Below are 15,752 nucleotides of genomic sequence, written 5' to 3' on the forward strand. Positions count from 1 at the left end.
CTTACTTATCGTGCCCTTTAAACCATACTTAGCTCAGTAAAGATGCATATGATTGTTTTAGTTTTATTGTGTTAGATAGATACACATATATTATCAATGGCTGTTGTACCTGAATCTTTAAAAGATTGTGAAACAAAGATCGCATTTCTAGGATGCATAGAGAAAGGTACAATGTACTTTGAGTACTTAGGGGACATTGGGATGGTTCATGTCTCCCTATCATTTACTCCTATTTGTCTACCGCCCCATTCCCTGCCAAACCTCCCTTCTTCACCATTCACACTTTTTCCCTTTCTTTGACCTTTTTTATAAAATATATCTTTATTACATTATTAGTTTAAGAAAACGAAATGATAAGCACCAATATCATTATGGTTCATTTTCCATGCAGAGGTAACGTTTTGATGGATGTTGAGATTCGAACCTCTTACCTAATGTAATATGCTAAGCATGAAGAATGGATGATTTGGTGCCTGGCAACCTAAGATTCCACCCAGGATTCCTCTAACGTTCACCAATTTATTGTTAAGCTTTTTATTCAAATATTCATGAACATTATCTGAAGAAGAAAAAAAACGGTAAACGACGAGCTAGAAATATGCAACATACAAATTGCATGTGACGTTCCGTTTACTGGTTTTTTAATGTGATTTTGATTAGTCCTTTGTTCGTATTAAGGATTTATGTGTATACCTCGTAAAGGCAAATGTGAAACGCCATTTTGCTTTAGTATTAAAAGTATAAATTTAATGATCTCTACATCATTTTCGAAATAGATGTTCAAAATAGGCAATTTTGTTTTTACACATTATGAATATAAATTAGAATTCGATTTATAGAATTTTGATTGTTTATTGATGCTTGAGCCGCTTTCTTCAGTAATTGATATGTTGTGTCGCTTAGATTATATATAAGCGAATATTGAGTGCATGGTAAAATCGGAAACCATTTCCATGTCTTAACACCATTTACTCAAAGATTTGAATCCGTAAACCATTGGTTGCTTTATATATATATATATTTTTTTTGGTGTGATGCTTTATATTTTTGTTTGTAAAAACTTGTGATCAACTATCAATTATATGTGTTATAATAATTTAACGGGAATAACTAATTCGTTAATAATCAATCGATCGATAAATTCTTTTTGTTTTTGTAATAATCGCCAAAAGAAATCCAAACAATATTGGATGTAGATTAATATATAAATTATCATGTGATTCTTTTAAGTAGGGATCTATATAGAAAACCCTATAATGTCTATTCGTAGTTACTATTTTGCTATCCTAATACTTATATCGATTTTGTTTTTGAGTTGTAAGAAATTTCACCTTATCTCTTAAACTTTTAAAAAATTATTGATCAAATATGAACTCTCTATATATATATATATACATTTAATTCTTTGAAACTCTACATAGTATACTTAAATACTCAAATGTTACATTCTACTCTAGTTAAATAATAATGATTGAAATTAAATAAATCGATATGTTATAATGTTTTAACTGGGAAAAAACTAATTTTCTAATGATTGATCGATCGATAAATCTATTGTTTAATAGACGTCTAAATAAGACAAAAATGCCAATTCCTGATTACATATATTATAATGATTTAACGGAAAAAAATTTCTATTAATAATCGACAAATCTATTATTTAACATATATCGTCTAAGTAAGACAAAAAGGTGTCGAGTCTAAGTAAGACAAAAAGATGTCGATCGATGATTAGTTATACTATGATGATCTAACGGAAAAAAACTAGTTTATTAATACACCGATCTACCGATAAATCTATTATTTAATATAATTTCTACATAAGACAAAAAATACCGAGCGTGGTTGAATATTGATGAATATATAAATCATTTTGCGTTTTTTGAGTTGTGATATAAAAAACCGATGTCTGTTTAGTAATTATTCTTTTGCTATCCGAATTCTTTTACCGACTTATAGTTTCATATACTGTAAAAAGAAATCACTATATCTCTTCAACTTTATAAATACTCATTCAGCAAATGAACTCTAAAACTAAATAAATATATCTATAATAATCTACATAATTATACTAAAATACTCAAACATTAGATTCTACTATATATCATTAGAATACCATGATCAGTTTGTATTGCTAATCTATTGAAAAGTCATTAAATAGAAATTAAAATAGATAAGTCATAATTAGGGCAAGTATCTCGTTGCACGTCACAACTCTCTTAAGCTCTCATTCCATAACCGATTTTTTCTCTAAAGAACACATTCAATTAGTTTGTCCTTTCGTGTTACCTAAGCCGAAATATGCGTACTCATTAAATTTACTTTTTCCGTTTAACGAACCTCATTGAATCCTCTTCTAACTCACATCGATGCACACAACAAAACCCATGGAAAACATTAAAAAAAAAAAACGGTGCAAACGAAATTGAATTGCTAATTATGAAAATATTTAAAAATGCCGAATTCATTATCATAACGCCCTTCTCACACACACATATCTTTCATTTCATCCAACGCCAAACCAATTCATGCGACTCACCTCCTCCCTCCACGTGATTCTCTCACAATTTTTAACCTTAACCAAATTTATAAAGTCATCATTTTTACATATACATACACATAGATATAATCATTTCAAAACCGACGTCTCTCTTCCCATGCATTACGCATTTAATCAACGCTGCCAAAAAAATACATGTGGCTTTATATATAGTTATATAAATAGATATACCTTAACCTTCAACTTCTCCATTGTTCCTCTCCAAGTACTTCTCTCTATTAAAGAAAAAAAAAAAGGACTTACCTTCTCATATACTAAAAAAGTTTGCTATATTCTATAACTTTCTCTTACGACAGATCAAAGTTCTTTTGTTATTATTATTAGTTCGTACGTACGTTGTTCATTATTCGACAAGAAACAAGTACATCCACCCAAAAAAGAAGAAAGATGGAGTTGATGAAATTGGCTTCAAAAGAATCGAGCTATTGGATGATCGCACTGCCTGCCGTTTTTGGATCCCAAAACCTACATGATGTTTCCGTCCTCGGCTATATCCTCCTCGCCTTGGTTTCTCTTTCTGTACTCACTTGGGCTCTCGCCGGAGGCGGTGGCGGCGCATGGAAGAACGGCCGTAACCGGATGGGTCGGGTCATGATCCCGGGTCCTCGGGGCATCCCAGTATTCGGCAGTCTTTTCACTCTCAGTCACGGTTTGGCTCATCGGACGTTAGCCGCCATGGCTTGGAGCCGAGCCAACACTGAGATTATGGCTTTCAGCCTCGGATCGACTCCAGTTGTCGTGGCTTCTGAGCCGAATACGGCTCGGGAGATTCTGATGTCGCCTTACTTCGCGGACCGCCCGATTAAGCAGTCGGCAAAGAGCCTCATGTTCAGCAGAGCCATAGGTTTTGCACCAAACGGGGCTTACTGGCGCACGTTAAGAAGGATCGCATCGACTCACCTATTCGCTCCTCGGCGTATCTTAGCACACGAAGCTGGGCGCCAGCTAGACTGCGCTGAAATGGTGAAAGCTCTGTCAGCGGAGCAAAACGGCGCTGGATCAGTCGTTTTAAGGAAACACTTGCAACTAGCCGCCTTGAACAACATCATGGGGAGTGTTTTTGGGAGAAGATACGACCCTCTGTCTCAGAAAGAGGATCTTGATGAGCTTACATCAATGGTTAGAGAAGGGTTCGAGCTCTTGGGTGCATTTAATTGGTCCGATCATCTCCCATGGCTTGGTTATTTCTACGACTCGATTCGCTTAAAGCAACGTTGCTCAGATCTTGTTCCTCGAATCAGAACCCTCGTCAAGAGTATCATTGACGAACACCGAGTCAGTACCTCGGAGAAGAAAACAGACATGGGAGATTTTGTTGATGTCTTGTTGTCTTTAGACGGTGATGAGAAGCTCCAGGAAGATGACATGATCGCTGTTTTGTGGGTAAGTTCGTATGAAACTCTTAACACTAAGACCAACAAAATAAATAAGTTCGTATGAAATTGAAATAGTGGTCAAATTAATTTTTAACGGTATATATAACGGTCTACCTAGTTGTAATGTTTATTTTATTTTATTTTTGCCTTTTTCGCATTTACTGTGCTTATTTCTATTTATTTTGAATGTAATTTATTTATACAGGAGATGATCTTTCGAGGGACAGATACAACAGCGTTATTAACGGAGTGGACCATGGCGGAGCTAGTACTAAACCCCAGCATTCAAACCAAGTTACGGGACGAGATTGTAACGGCTGTGAGCAATAGCGCCTACGCGGAAGTGGCAGATGCTGACCTAGCAAAACTGCCATACCTGAACGCAGTCGTGAAGGAAACTCTAAGGTTGCATCCTCCTGGACCACTGCTTTCGTGGGCTCGTCTTTCAACGTCAGACGTACGGCTAAGCAACGGCATGGTTATTCCAAAGGGAACTACAGCAATGGTCAACATGTGGGCCATTACTCACGACCAGAGGGTATGGTCCGACCCGCTCAAGTTCGACCCTGAGAGGTTCACCGGGAATGATGACGTGGATGTTCGTGGTGGGGACCTAAGGCTCGCCCCTTTCGGAGCCGGTAGGAGGGTCTGTCCGGGAAAGAACATGGGGCTAGCTACTGTGACTCGGTGGGTGGCTGAGTTGGTGCGACGGTTCGAGTGGTGTCAGGATCAGACCGAGCCAGTTGATCTTGGTGAAGTCTTGAAGCTTTCTTGTGAGATGGAGCATCCGTTACGTGCCGTCGTAAGGGAAATGTTTTAAGTTCCAAAAAAAAAAAACAGTTATTTCTGGTTTTGACTTTTGTCAACGTTTTCCCTTCTTTCGTTTTCTTTTTTTTTTTCCTTTGTGTCGAGAGGTATGGATTACAGACTGCTTGCCGTTTTTTGTATTCCATCGAGAGTTTTTTTTTTTTTTTTAATGATATAATTATAATTAGTTATTGGGTTTGATATGAAGTATCATCAATGTACCATTATCTTTAGAGCTGGTCTAAATGAATTGAGTAATGACTAAGAGGATAAATTTTGGTCTTTCGAATTGCTATGACTTTCTAGCCGTACGTACTTATATTCACAAATTTCTTTCCTAGCGAAAATGAGATATTTTGGAAGAGTGATCAATATATAAACAAACCGGATGGGACGTGGACAACACAATGAGATGGTTGTGCTATAATTATAAAATGGACGATCTAAATCAATTTGGGGCATCGACTCGGTAATTTCTATCCAAAAATTTGTTGTCATTTTGTAATAATGGAGCGAGTATGAGGCAATACAAATGATATATTATGGAGTCATTAATGTATATAAACATTAATATATATATTTATGAAATTGTGTTGTCATAGTCTATATAATGTTTCTCAACCTTGATAGAAAATAGAAAACATAGATACCAAATCAAAGCGGTGGAGAAAAACATACAAACAAATTAACTTGTTAAATCCGACTCTAACTTTTAGCTAACGAATACGATTTAAAGAACGAGGAATGAAACTAGAGTTAAAGATAAAAAGAGTGAAGCTCCCTGTAAGAGAAGATAAACCATATACTGCATGTCCTATTCGATATTACACACACCCATTATGAAAAACATATCTGCTATATCTTGTAATTGATCAGAGAGAAACCATTGAACACATCGCATAGAACAAGGACAAGAGCAATGGAATCGGGCTCTGATTGATCAGGGATGGAGCCACACACACACACACACACACATATTTTTGGTGTGTTTGATCTGTCGGTGGAAAATAATTAGGAAATCAAAACCAGTGAACTGATTTAACTTTGCCACGTTAAGACAAAACCTGTTAACTTTGCTGGACAAAAAATAAATAGGCCCGTAGTAAGCTATTTATGATCGTGAAGGATTTCCACTTTTCCAGAGACAGTGACGTTGCGTTTATCTCTCTAATGAAATAAGATATTTACATGACATAATATTTTGGTATTAGATTTGTTGTCGAGTACGAGATATATAAATCAAAAACATAGACTAGTATAATCACAAAAATTTTAAAAACATTTATGACAACAACATCCGCAAAATTGGCTTATTGAACTGAACACTAAGCTCTATGATTTACTTACAATTACGTGATTAAAAGAAAATGAGTAAAGACGTAAAAAAATATGAGAGTGGAACTAAGTTGAACTTGTCGATAAGCTTGGAAAAGCAAGAACCTACTGACATCTTCTTAATCAGATTCGATTGATCCGTTTAGAGGTCTATACTATTTATCCCTCGGAAAACCATGGTCCTCTTAAAGTTATACTATAAAGTTTACCCAATATGAAGGAAAAAAACAAAAAGGAAAACGAAAAAAAACAGAGAAGTAAAATAATGAATGGAGTTAGGAGAAGTCATAGGTTTCGTCGCAGATCTCTCTACTTGTAAAAATAAAAATAAAAAGACACACCGAAACCTGTGCATGGAGTCGTATCTCTGAAACTCAGCTCGTGTCTTTGTCTCTTCACAATTCATTTTCAGACACTGACTTCTCACTGCTTCAAAGTTAGTGGCTGGGGGCAGCCGACAATTCTTCAGGTGACATTGACCCATCCCCCACCCTCTTTTTTATTAGTGTATTTTATTTACTAATTTCCTTTTCTTGTTTTATGTTTCTCTAAGTTATATATTATAGTTTAAAATATGCAGATAGTGAACAACAAGTTGATATGGCCGAGTTGGTCTAAGGCGCCAGATTAAGGTTCTGGTCCGAAAGGGCGTGGGTTCAAATCCCACTGTCAACATTTCCTTTTTTCGATTTTTTTGGGTTTGACGATGAGTTTCAGGCCCATTTCAATTTTCACAGCCGTATGCAAAACTCTCAATCATGGGCCATAACTTAAATAAGCCCAATAAGCCTAAAATTTATCTTTACCGCGAGAAATCAAACAAACCAATTCTCATTACAAAATCTTGCAGGAGTATAATTAAACTGGTCCGAACTGTCTCACTCTCACATGCATGGCACTATAAAAATAAATATATTCGTCTTTTGAAGTTTTAAAATTTTGATTGATTCTTAGCCGTATAGTAATTAGCCCTATCTCAGAGTACTAATTTGAATGCGTGGACATTAGTTCTTAACTAGTCAAAGAACTAGTGTAAGCTTCCGACTGTGGATAACTAGCTATATATAATATACTGTATAGTTTAGACTTCCTTGTAGACTGTATATATGATTTCTGGACTTCCTTATCGATTTGGTTCATGTTCCTTCTCGCCTTCTCGGACTTAAGAGTTTGGTTGTTTCGTATGCAGCAACCAGACCCCACGGTTTTAGTCATTGACCAGCATCACATTACTAATTTACTATATGTGTCTCTTTTGTTTTAATTTACATTTTAGGATTTGTTTTAGCCTCAATGCGTGAATGTAGTTCACTTTTTGAAAGGTTTATCCCCAGTTCCCCACCGATTGAATTATAGTTCCACGTGTTTCGCTTGTGCTAAATTCCAGTTTTTACTTTTATCGGTCTATGTATACGGATGAATTGAAGAAGACTCAAGAAAGTCACCAATATATAATAATGCATTGGAAAGTTTTGGCGATTTGAGAATAGTGAAGAAACTTTTAAAAGCTTATGACAATATTAAAATGGCTACTTTTGATTAGAACGACTATAATTATTAATTACGCGGCCTATTATTTCCCTTAGCGTCAGACATATCACATATCTGTCGACGTCTGTCGTATCTTATATTCTTATTTTTATGTGTTAATCAAATATCCCTAATTATTGTGTTAAATAGTCAAAGTTTGAATCGTATTGTTAATTACATGTGTAACATTAACAAATATACATATATTCATACGCATGTGTTTGCCTTTCTTCATGCTCTTTTTAATTATCCGCCTCTACACATATTAAATGATGACTCAGAAAGCTGCAAAATCGTTTGATGATAAGACTAATCGACCCTGTTAATCATATTATGATGATTTAGTGTTACTATATATATATATATATTTATTTATTGTTATCAGTATTATGGATTGTTTTCACGTATCAAATTTGATTTATATTGTGATGATGATCCCCACAGACGAGTATATAGTCAATCTGATTACTTTTTCTTACACAAGTACGTAAACAAATCAAATCATAAACGGGAAACATGCCATATAAGAACAGATGCGACCGATGAGCTGTTACAATCAGCCTAATATACTTACCTACCATGTATTATATATATAACAACTTAGCGTAGTTAATTGCTGTAAGTTGACTAAGAAGAAATGATTAGTGATTTTGAACTCTATTAATGACCCAATTAGCTAGCTAGCTAGTGTCTTTGTAACCAGAACGAAAAAGAAAACAGAAGAAGAAGAGATGGAAGGAGAGGGAAGAAGAGAAGATAGTTATTGCTCTTATCTCTGCATCCCTTACAACTTCTTCCACGATATCATCCGATCGTTTCTCGTTAGGTTTCACGTTCTTCAAACTCCTCCTGATAACTTTCCGGTGAGTAATTAATATTTATATGACTATGTGTTATCAACAATTCTTAGTCAAAATATATTTATGGAAAGTTTATGATCACTTATCAAAAGCAATTGTAAATTTGTAATAGACAGTAGCAGTTAAGTCATTGGTACTTATTATATTTGAATCTGTTTCAGCTTCGGTTGAACGTGAAATTCATATATCTTCATACATATACAGTAGTATATTAAAATGGGGAATATGATCTGTTTAATATTTTGCCGAGTTAGGTTTAAAAAAACATTTATAGTATCTGACTATAGTAAGTTCGGAGTTTCTCTTTAATTATACAATTTAATTTTCCGTGATTGTAAACATTTTTGAGTTATATATGAATCATGTTCATAACTCGACAACTTAAACAAGATGAATGTTTCTTTTTTCTTACTGAATTATGTGTCATATCAGAATTTCTTTCCTATATGAATTTTCTCATCGCAAAAATGTGTATGAATAATAATAATAATGGTGATCATCATGCATGAAGATAGCAGAAGAAAAAGAGGAAGAGACAGAGGCTGTGAAAGTGTCTTCGAGGAGTGTAGCGTCGAAGAAAGTTGGAGCGAGACAGAATAAGCAGCAAACGAGTTCCGGGAAGCGTGGAGGTACCAACAAGACACATTCCTAGTTACTTCTTCTTCCACGTGTCTTCAGTTCAACAAAGGTCAACGTCAAATTTGAATTAGTTGTTGGTATATATATATATATATGTTCGAGAAAGTCTTTTTACTTTTTACATTTTCTTCTTATGCGTATATTATTAATGTATATTGTTATAAATGTGTTTTCTTTTGCGTGAATGTATGTGAAACTTGACTGTTTTGTGAGTTCGTTCGTAAAATAAGAAGAAAATATATGAACATATATTTAGTGATGTATGAAAGTTGTAAGAGAAATAAATAAAGGATGATACTCATGGTGGCGATTTAAGCAAGAATTTCAGATCTTGGCCAAGTTGTGAATAAAAAGATTTCACAAATGGGCAATAGAGAATAAAGAAAGAAAAATAAAAGACTGAAATTATGCAACTACCATTTGGTAGTTTGACTTATGGTTAAGAAGCGGTGAGAATTGACGATGAGTCTACGACCAATTTCCAAGTCTTTTTGCTGATTAAAAACACTCGCATTCATTTTGAAATATGTCTTAATTTGTTGAAAACAGTTGAAATATTGATCAAAGAAGTGTTGAACCAGAGATAATAAGCGTATGTTTTATATATGAGAACCTTTTTTTGTTTTTATTTATAAAGATGGATCTCTTTTCATTTGCATATCGAGCATCCCAAATTCTAAAGAGATGGGTCATTAGTACGAAACCAATATATTCCATTATATATTATTATTATTTTCTTTTATAAAGTATAAACTAAAATTCTTTTTTATATCGAATAAAAAAAAGTGCGTCTATCCCCCAGTAAAAATTATACTTTCAAAATCATATTCCATGTCACCATCTATTATGGATGTTCGTATTCCAAAACTTTCTCCATGAACCCCTCGAAGAAAAAAAAAGAGAGAAGCCAGAATATTCAAAGTTTTTTTTTTTTTTTTTTAATATTCAAAGTTATTACGAATCAGAAGACAAAGTAGAGTTGTAAAACTATATATCAAATGAACTTTTATCATTGTAGAGTACTCATACTGCAACGAACTTCTATCATTGTACAATGAACTTTTATCATTGTAGAGTACTCATACTGCAATGATAATATAACATATAGTTTGATAAGAAGAAGATTTATAACTCGGGTCTTCAAAATCAGTTTTATATATATACTGAAATGTTTTTCGATGAAAACAAATTGAATTTAAGGGGTAAGAAACTGAGAAGTAGACCAGTCAAAAATTTGGTCGAAGCAATCAAATAGTAATAACAAAATTGTGGGTAAAGCACATGAGAGTATATACTCCTGCATTTTACACATGGCTCTTTTTTCTTTTTCTTCTAATTATAACATTGGAAATTGGAAATGGAGGAAAATAAAAAATAAACAAAATAATAGTACTCCATTTGATAGGAACATGCAATAATACGAAAAGACGCGCCAAGTGAGCTGTTGTTATTGGACTAAGTTAGGTTATCATATAGTATATAATTACCATCTTATAATATCATTGTACAGTAAGTTAGTGTAATACGACTGATGAGCTATATTATATATATTGTAAACTCCAAGTCACTTGCTCTCTCACTTAGCAGAAGAATTAAGAAAGAAAAGAAGAGATGGAGAGAGAAGAAGGAGTTTCTTATTATCTTTGGATCCCTTTTAAGTTCATTCACCAAACTTTCCGATCTCTCTTACTCAAGCTCTTTGGTCTGCCTTCTCCTTCTTCTGATCAGCACTGCTTGCCGGTAAGTAACTTCTGTTTTATATATAACCTTTTTTTTTTTGTATCAGCTAGATCTCGTCCTCTCTGTTTATGAGATTCCTAGCACAACATATGTATATTATTTCCTCAAAAATGATATAGTTTTGTTTTCCTCAACATATATATTGATGAGTTCTTTGAAGTCGTGTATTTTATATATAACGAATACTGGGATGAAGTTTGATTTAGACCGTGGCTAGTGCGGACTACTCAATGAAAATTTAGTTGCAAAGATTTTGAATGTAACTTTTCTTGTCGGTTTATTGTGGTTGTAGTAAATTTTATAGGTTTCCAACTCAACTATATTAGTAATGGATTTATATTATACTTCCATATTTCTATTGTTCTTTTTTATTAGATGGCTTTTGCAAAATGAGAAAAACTTTTAGCCATTAATTATCTGGACATAATCTTATAACAAAAATTAACTTAGATTGGTTTGATTTGACGAGTTTCATAATGGCTATGTTTCGAGTCGGCTTGATCAAAGTATCAAACTAATTTGTTTGGATTTACTAGATTGATTTTGATTACAATTGTTTCGAGTCGGCTCGCGTACATTTGAAACCATTATCATGTTTGATGGATTTAATAATAAAAGTCAATAGAAAATAAGTAGATCTGTAATGCTATTTGTATATGATATGTACCATGTTTTTAATATGGAATTTTTAATTAAAATATGGAGATAATTTATCTTGTCTTTAGCAAAAACAACAAAAAAGCTTTTACTTTTTGTGATATGTTTTACTGTCTTTGAAAGATTTTACGAAAGTTAATGTGATTGGTGAAACTGTTACCAAATCATTCACCAATGACCCAAAAGTTATAAAAATTATAGTGATGTAAAAACCTTAAATAATTATAATAAAACTGTAGAGATAATCTGATGTAGACATAAAATGGTGGAGTTGGTGAAATAAGAATTATAAAAAATGAAATTTGATGCTGACACCTCATAGATAATAGATTATCTTCAATTCTTGTGCTGACACATCACACCCATCAGCTTCTATCATAAAGATTGAATGATAAATCTTTTTCTTATTTTTCGAATATAAAGGAGGAAGATGAAGTTGAGGTTGTGGAAGTGTCGTCGAGGTCATTTGCGAAACCAAAGAAAGTAGTGCAGAAGTCGAGAGAAGTTAGTTCCGGCAAGCCTGGACGTAAAAACTAGAAGTTGAGAGATATTTAGTTCTTGTTTTTACGGAGACAAATTCTTCACTTCCCATTGTCTTTTCTACTTATAATGTATTGTATAATTTGATATTCGTATTTTGAATAATTTCTGAAGATTGTTACTCCTACGACTACGACTCCTTTATTTTTCTTAAGACATAATAAGATTTTTCTAGTGAGGATCGAGTTGTATAAGAAATAAGAAGATCATAAAATCGTCTTTAAAAAGAAAGATAACCAAACACAACATGAAAGATAACCAAACACAACATGAACTATATATAACCGATCAATTCGATCTCTTACCTCGAAATATGTATATCCAAATACATTATCATAAAAAAAAAGAGAGGAAAACATAAGCAAAATTGGTTTTAAAAAAGGGAAATTATTTGCATGTATAGTGTGCAGAGTCATGTGGTGGTGTCTCACTCTCCGTATATCTAAAGAAAACTTAATGCTGAGGTGGGACTGCTACTATAGTTTCTCTCGTCCAATTTAATAGTGTTATTACGTAAATAAGAAAATTTCTATTTATTACCTTTCGCTATATATTCACGTGATGTGTAGCTTCTCGAATGTAATATGGTTGAGATTTGAAAATTTGGAATGTAAATTAAGGATATAAACCCGAGACTCTCTTTACATAATTTGAACAAAGTTACTAACTAGGTATTTTGGATTTGGGAAAACATAAACCTCTAGGTAACCAATCTTTTCAATCGAACTTCAGGGTTCTCAGAAACTGCATCAATGAATTTGCAAAAGAAAAAGATTGTATATAATCTATACTACTTGTCAAAGCGATGGTTTCCTTCTAGCATCTTCTAACAAAGAAAGAGACTGCCACTCAAAAGAGGAGCAACACAATTTAATGGATCTAATTCGCCGCTTTACAGTTGCGTTTAAAAGATGCGTGATCTTTTGGTAGCACCAGAAAAATTTGAGTGAGTCACAGAGAGAGAGAGAGAGATCATTGTAAGACAGAGAATGATGCAGCCAGAGAAAGATCACAAAAAAGATTGTTGCAATCTCATGCCTCAACCTGTGAAGGCTTTCATCAAGTGTCTCAGATTCAGGCGCTCTTCTTCTTCTTTAGACATGGCGAAAGCTAAACCAAGAAATGTAAAACTGATCATTCTCTCTCTTTCTTCTGTATAGTTTTTCTTCTTCTATTGCTGTTTAGCTACCTTTTTTTTTTTTTTGTGGTGCAGGAGGAGAAAGTAGAAGTATCATCTATTGAAACTACAACGAGGGGTCTCAAGCTAATGGGTAGACGGATAAGGAAACAGCCGGTTAGCTCGGGAAAACGAGGTGGAGTTAACAACTACGACATGTAGCTAGCTAGAGTCTTGATGTCTAATTAGATAATCTTGTTTAGTAGTTTACTCTAAACGAAACTTGCTTTGCTTCTCAAGAATAATGGTATCAGTATTACAATTCCATATCTACAAAATAGATTCTTAAACTAGTAAGACTCAAGCTAGACTCGAATTCTGAAAAAAGGGCAAGTGAAAAGTGGGATCTGAGTGATGATCACCTTCTAGGCTTCTACTTCTTAGCTCGCTTTGCAAGATAACTTGTGGTGGTTTTCGAGAAATGAGTGACTGTGAAGAACAATTGCCATAACGAACGTCCTTTAACGATCCCTTCCTTGAACCTCCTCGCCTTTTTAGCCACCATTGGTTCTTTTTCCTCTTTCTTGGTTTGATGAATCACCTCCTGCATTGAAGCTACTGATGAGGTAAAAATGGAGTTAACAGTGAAAGTCTAAAGTTTGAAAACCGAGTTTAGAAGTGATGTCTGAACCTGGATTCATGTTTGTTAACCGTCTTAGTCTATCTTCAGCTACGCGAATAGCTCGTGTCGAGCTTTTAACACCTTGAGTGATGCCTTGGCTACACAGAGATTAAAAGAGTTACAAAGAGACTATGAAGAAACTGGTAATCATGGTGGGATGTGGAGACAAACCCTAAATCACTGAGCTCCATCGTTAAGTCACTGATCTCCATGCCCGATAAGCGAACAGCAGCCATTGTATCTGGTAGCTCTTCTCTAGTTACATCCAGAAGCTTTTCAAGAGACTCAGCTGCTTTCTTGAAAGCCTTTTTTTTGTCAACATACCAAAGTATATAGAACTCAAATCAACTTCAAAATCTATCAATAAGTAAATCAGTATAAGTAGAATGTTGGAGAATGAACCAGAAGAGTAGGGATCGCAGCAAAGAAGAGCCACGATGCTGAAATTGCTGTCTGCAAGTGTATAAACAGAACACATAATGACTGACGATTGTTACAAAGTGAATAAAGTTGAGATCTTTATTGAGCAATTGGAATCAAAACCTAAACCCAAGAGCTAAATCAACTATTGGAGTATGGAATTGAGGCTTACTATGCAAGCGACGACATTGAGCAAGACGAAGTGCTTCTGTGTGAATGTCCATTGAGAGAGTTGGAGAGGAGGCTGTCCCACGGACGACGTTAATTGGGGAGAGATCGATGGCTCCTGCGGATTTGTGTACAATGGAGAAGGAGAAGAAGACGCGATTGAGTCTGAACCCTTCGCGAATCGCGAAATCGGCGAAGCTAGTCGGAGAGTGTACCGGCGGCGAAAGGAAAGTTTTTTATCGATGAATCCGTGGTGGAGAATCGGATTCCCGAAGATTATAGGTTTGGAACATTGCAAGTTCGAAGGTAAGATCATTGCGAATGCTGAATGGTTGAGCTTGGTAAAAGCTTGACTCGATAACAATGGCTTTGTCTCAGTGAGAAAATTTGCTGCAAGATGTAAAATAACAGTATTTGCATTCTAAGTCCTCTATATCTGATTTGTTTAGTTAAAGAAACCAATAACTATGTATTGAACCGATTTGACCACCTACCTTTGCGTCATAAATAAATCGGAACAGTCCCACATCGGTTTAGAGGTATGTGAGCGTAGTACATGTAGCACTTCTTTATGCACGTGTCAGAGGTATATGTTATTCAGGCTGATGTATAAAATACAAACCACACCGTATAATATACGAAGTTGATTTGATACATTTTTCTTACGTACTTACTATTTCGACCAAAGCCAAAGCAATGATGGATCAAGTACTCTCTTGCATCATAAAAACCCCTTTAGCACCACCATCACTTGCTCAGCTTACAATAAGGTTCAAAAAACCTTATGGCTTGTCTTTTTCGTCGAGAGGCAATTATCATCCGAAGATGATGTTAGCAAAAGCGTCTCGTACAGTGAAGCTGATCAGTCCGGAGGGTGAGGAGCACGAGATAGAAGGAAACGAAGATTGTTGCATACTTGAATCCGCAGAGAAGGCGGGATTAGAACTGCCATACTCGTGTAGGTCAGGGACTTGTGGGACTTGTTGTGGGAAGCTGGTGTCGGGGAAAGTGGATCAGTCACTAGGATCCTTTCTTGAGGAAGAACAGATTCAAAAGGGTTACATCCTCACGTGCATCGCACTACCACTAGAAGAATGTGTCGTTTACACCCACAAACAAACCGATCTTATATGAGTTTACACATGCTTGCCTCAGGCTTTTGAACGGTCGAGTATAAAATATAGTTAATGTACTAGTGTCTTTTTTATTCGAACAACTAATAATAATATATAACTTATTCAAAATTTTCAAATCGGATTCCAGTTACAAACTAGTCCAGTGTGTGTATATATATGATTCTATATGTGCATATGTGCATCTA

The 15,752-nt window shown here is 34.7% G+C and overlaps 6 protein-coding genes and 1 non-coding gene across 9 annotated transcripts; 6 read left to right on the forward strand and 1 right to left on the reverse strand.

The window, feature by feature from the left end:
- Positions 1–2,751: 2,751 nt before the first annotated feature.
- Positions 2,752–5,025, forward strand: LOC17882843 (cytochrome P450 78A7). The gene is made up of 2 exons (XM_006287400.2): positions 2,752–3,943; positions 4,142–5,025. Exons 1-2 carry the CDS (start codon positions 2,948–2,950, stop codon positions 4,754–4,756), a joined length of 1,611 nt encoding a protein of 536 aa, XP_006287462.1. The 5' UTR covers positions 2,752–2,947; the 3' UTR covers positions 4,757–5,025.
- A 1,647-nt stretch (positions 5,026–6,672) lies between these two features.
- Positions 6,673–6,753, forward strand: TRNAL-AAG. Its single transcript has one exon. It is a non-coding gene; the product is annotated as a tRNA-Leu (tRNA).
- A 1,519-nt stretch (positions 6,754–8,272) lies between these two features.
- LOC17881187 (elicitor peptide 7) lies at positions 8,273–9,429 on the forward strand. Its single transcript, XM_006286347.2, has 2 exons — positions 8,273–8,471; positions 8,980–9,429. Exons 1-2 carry the CDS (start codon positions 8,340–8,342, stop codon positions 9,118–9,120), a joined length of 273 nt encoding a protein of 90 aa, XP_006286409.1. The 5' UTR covers positions 8,273–8,339; the 3' UTR covers positions 9,121–9,429.
- Positions 9,430–10,698: 1,269 nt separating this feature from the next.
- LOC17882520 (elicitor peptide 4) lies at positions 10,699–12,171 on the forward strand. Its single transcript, XM_006288930.2, has 2 exons — positions 10,699–10,847; positions 11,928–12,171. The coding sequence occupies exons 1-2, from the start codon at positions 10,719–10,721 to the stop codon at positions 12,039–12,041; spliced, it is 243 nt and encodes an 80-aa protein (XP_006288992.1). The 5' UTR covers positions 10,699–10,718; the 3' UTR covers positions 12,042–12,171.
- Positions 12,172–12,898: 727 nt separating this feature from the next.
- LOC17882980 (elicitor peptide 5) lies at positions 12,899–13,485 on the forward strand. The gene is made up of 2 exons (XM_006288923.2): positions 12,899–13,168; positions 13,258–13,485. The coding sequence occupies exons 1-2, from the start codon at positions 13,034–13,036 to the stop codon at positions 13,381–13,383; spliced, it is 261 nt and encodes an 86-aa protein (XP_006288985.1). The 5' UTR covers positions 12,899–13,033; the 3' UTR covers positions 13,384–13,485.
- LOC17883606 lies at positions 13,435–15,015 on the reverse strand. Of its 3 annotated transcripts, none has more exons than XM_023780770.1 (6): positions 14,926–15,015; positions 14,436–14,821; positions 14,246–14,296; positions 14,015–14,148; positions 13,853–13,941; positions 13,435–13,776 (listed from the first exon to the last, which is right to left on the reverse strand). In XM_023780770.1, the coding sequence occupies exons 2-6, from the start codon at positions 14,745–14,747 to the stop codon at positions 13,595–13,597; spliced, it is 768 nt and encodes a 255-aa protein (XP_023636538.1). In that variant the 5' UTR covers positions 14,748–14,821; positions 14,926–15,015; the 3' UTR covers positions 13,435–13,594. The 3 variants fall into 3 exon arrangements, with proteins under 3 accessions (XP_023636538.1, XP_023636536.1, XP_006288413.2); XM_023780768.1 differs by having other exon boundaries at positions 13,435–13,779; XM_006288351.2 differs by having other exon boundaries at positions 13,618–13,765.
- Positions 15,016–15,107: 92 nt separating this feature from the next.
- On the forward strand, positions 15,108–15,595 carry LOC17883599 (probable ferredoxin-4, chloroplastic). Its single transcript, XM_006289664.2, has one exon. The coding sequence runs from the start codon at positions 15,128–15,130 to the stop codon at positions 15,563–15,565; it is 438 nt and encodes a 145-aa protein (XP_006289726.2). The 5' UTR covers positions 15,108–15,127; the 3' UTR covers positions 15,566–15,595.
- The last annotated feature ends 157 nt before the right edge of the window (positions 15,596–15,752 follow it).

This window comes from Capsella rubella, unplaced genomic scaffold (assembly GCF_000375325.1).
Source record: "Capsella rubella cultivar Monte Gargano unplaced genomic scaffold, Caprub1_0 scaffold_6, whole genome shotgun sequence".
Classification (NCBI taxonomy): Eukaryota; Viridiplantae; Streptophyta; class Magnoliopsida; order Brassicales; family Brassicaceae; genus Capsella; species Capsella rubella.

Excerpts from the sequence above, each read along its gene's own strand:
- LOC17882843 (XM_006287400.2), top strand. The coding sequence starts at position 2,948 with ATGGAGTTGATGAAATTGGCTTCAAAAGAATCGAGCTATTGGATGATC. Across the intron at positions 3,944-4,141 it reads ACATGATCGCTGTTTTGTGG|GAGATGATCTTTCGAGGGAC; the intron begins GTAAGTTCGTAT and ends TTATTTATACAG.
- LOC17883606 (XM_023780768.1), bottom strand. The coding sequence starts at position 14,747 with ATGATCTTACCTTCGAACTTGCAATGTTCCAAACCTATAATCTTCGGG. Across the intron at positions 14,149-14,245 it reads CTGCGATCCCTACTCTTCTG|GCTTTCAAGAAAGCAGCTGA; the intron begins GTTCATTCTCCA and ends GACAAAAAAAAG. Across the intron at positions 13,780-13,852 it reads GTTAACAAACATGAATCCAG|TAGCTTCAATGCAGGAGGTG; the intron begins GTTCAGACATCA and ends TTACCTCATCAG.
- LOC17882980 (XM_006288923.2), top strand. The coding sequence starts at position 13,034 with ATGATGCAGCCAGAGAAAGATCACAAAAAAGATTGTTGCAATCTCATG. Across the intron at positions 13,169-13,257 it reads CGAAAGCTAAACCAAGAAAT|GAGGAGAAAGTAGAAGTATC; the intron begins GTAAAACTGATC and ends TTTGTGGTGCAG.
- LOC17882520 (XM_006288930.2), top strand. The coding sequence starts at position 10,719 with ATGGAGAGAGAAGAAGGAGTTTCTTATTATCTTTGGATCCCTTTTAAG. Across the intron at positions 10,848-11,927 it reads CTGATCAGCACTGCTTGCCG|GAGGAAGATGAAGTTGAGGT; the intron begins GTAAGTAACTTC and ends TCGAATATAAAG.
- LOC17883599 (XM_006289664.2), top strand. The coding sequence starts at position 15,128 with ATGATGGATCAAGTACTCTCTTGCATCATAAAAACCCCTTTAGCACCA.
- LOC17881187 (XM_006286347.2), top strand. The coding sequence starts at position 8,340 with ATGGAAGGAGAGGGAAGAAGAGAAGATAGTTATTGCTCTTATCTCTGC. Across the intron at positions 8,472-8,979 it reads CTCCTCCTGATAACTTTCCG|ATAGCAGAAGAAAAAGAGGA; the intron begins GTGAGTAATTAA and ends TCATGCATGAAG.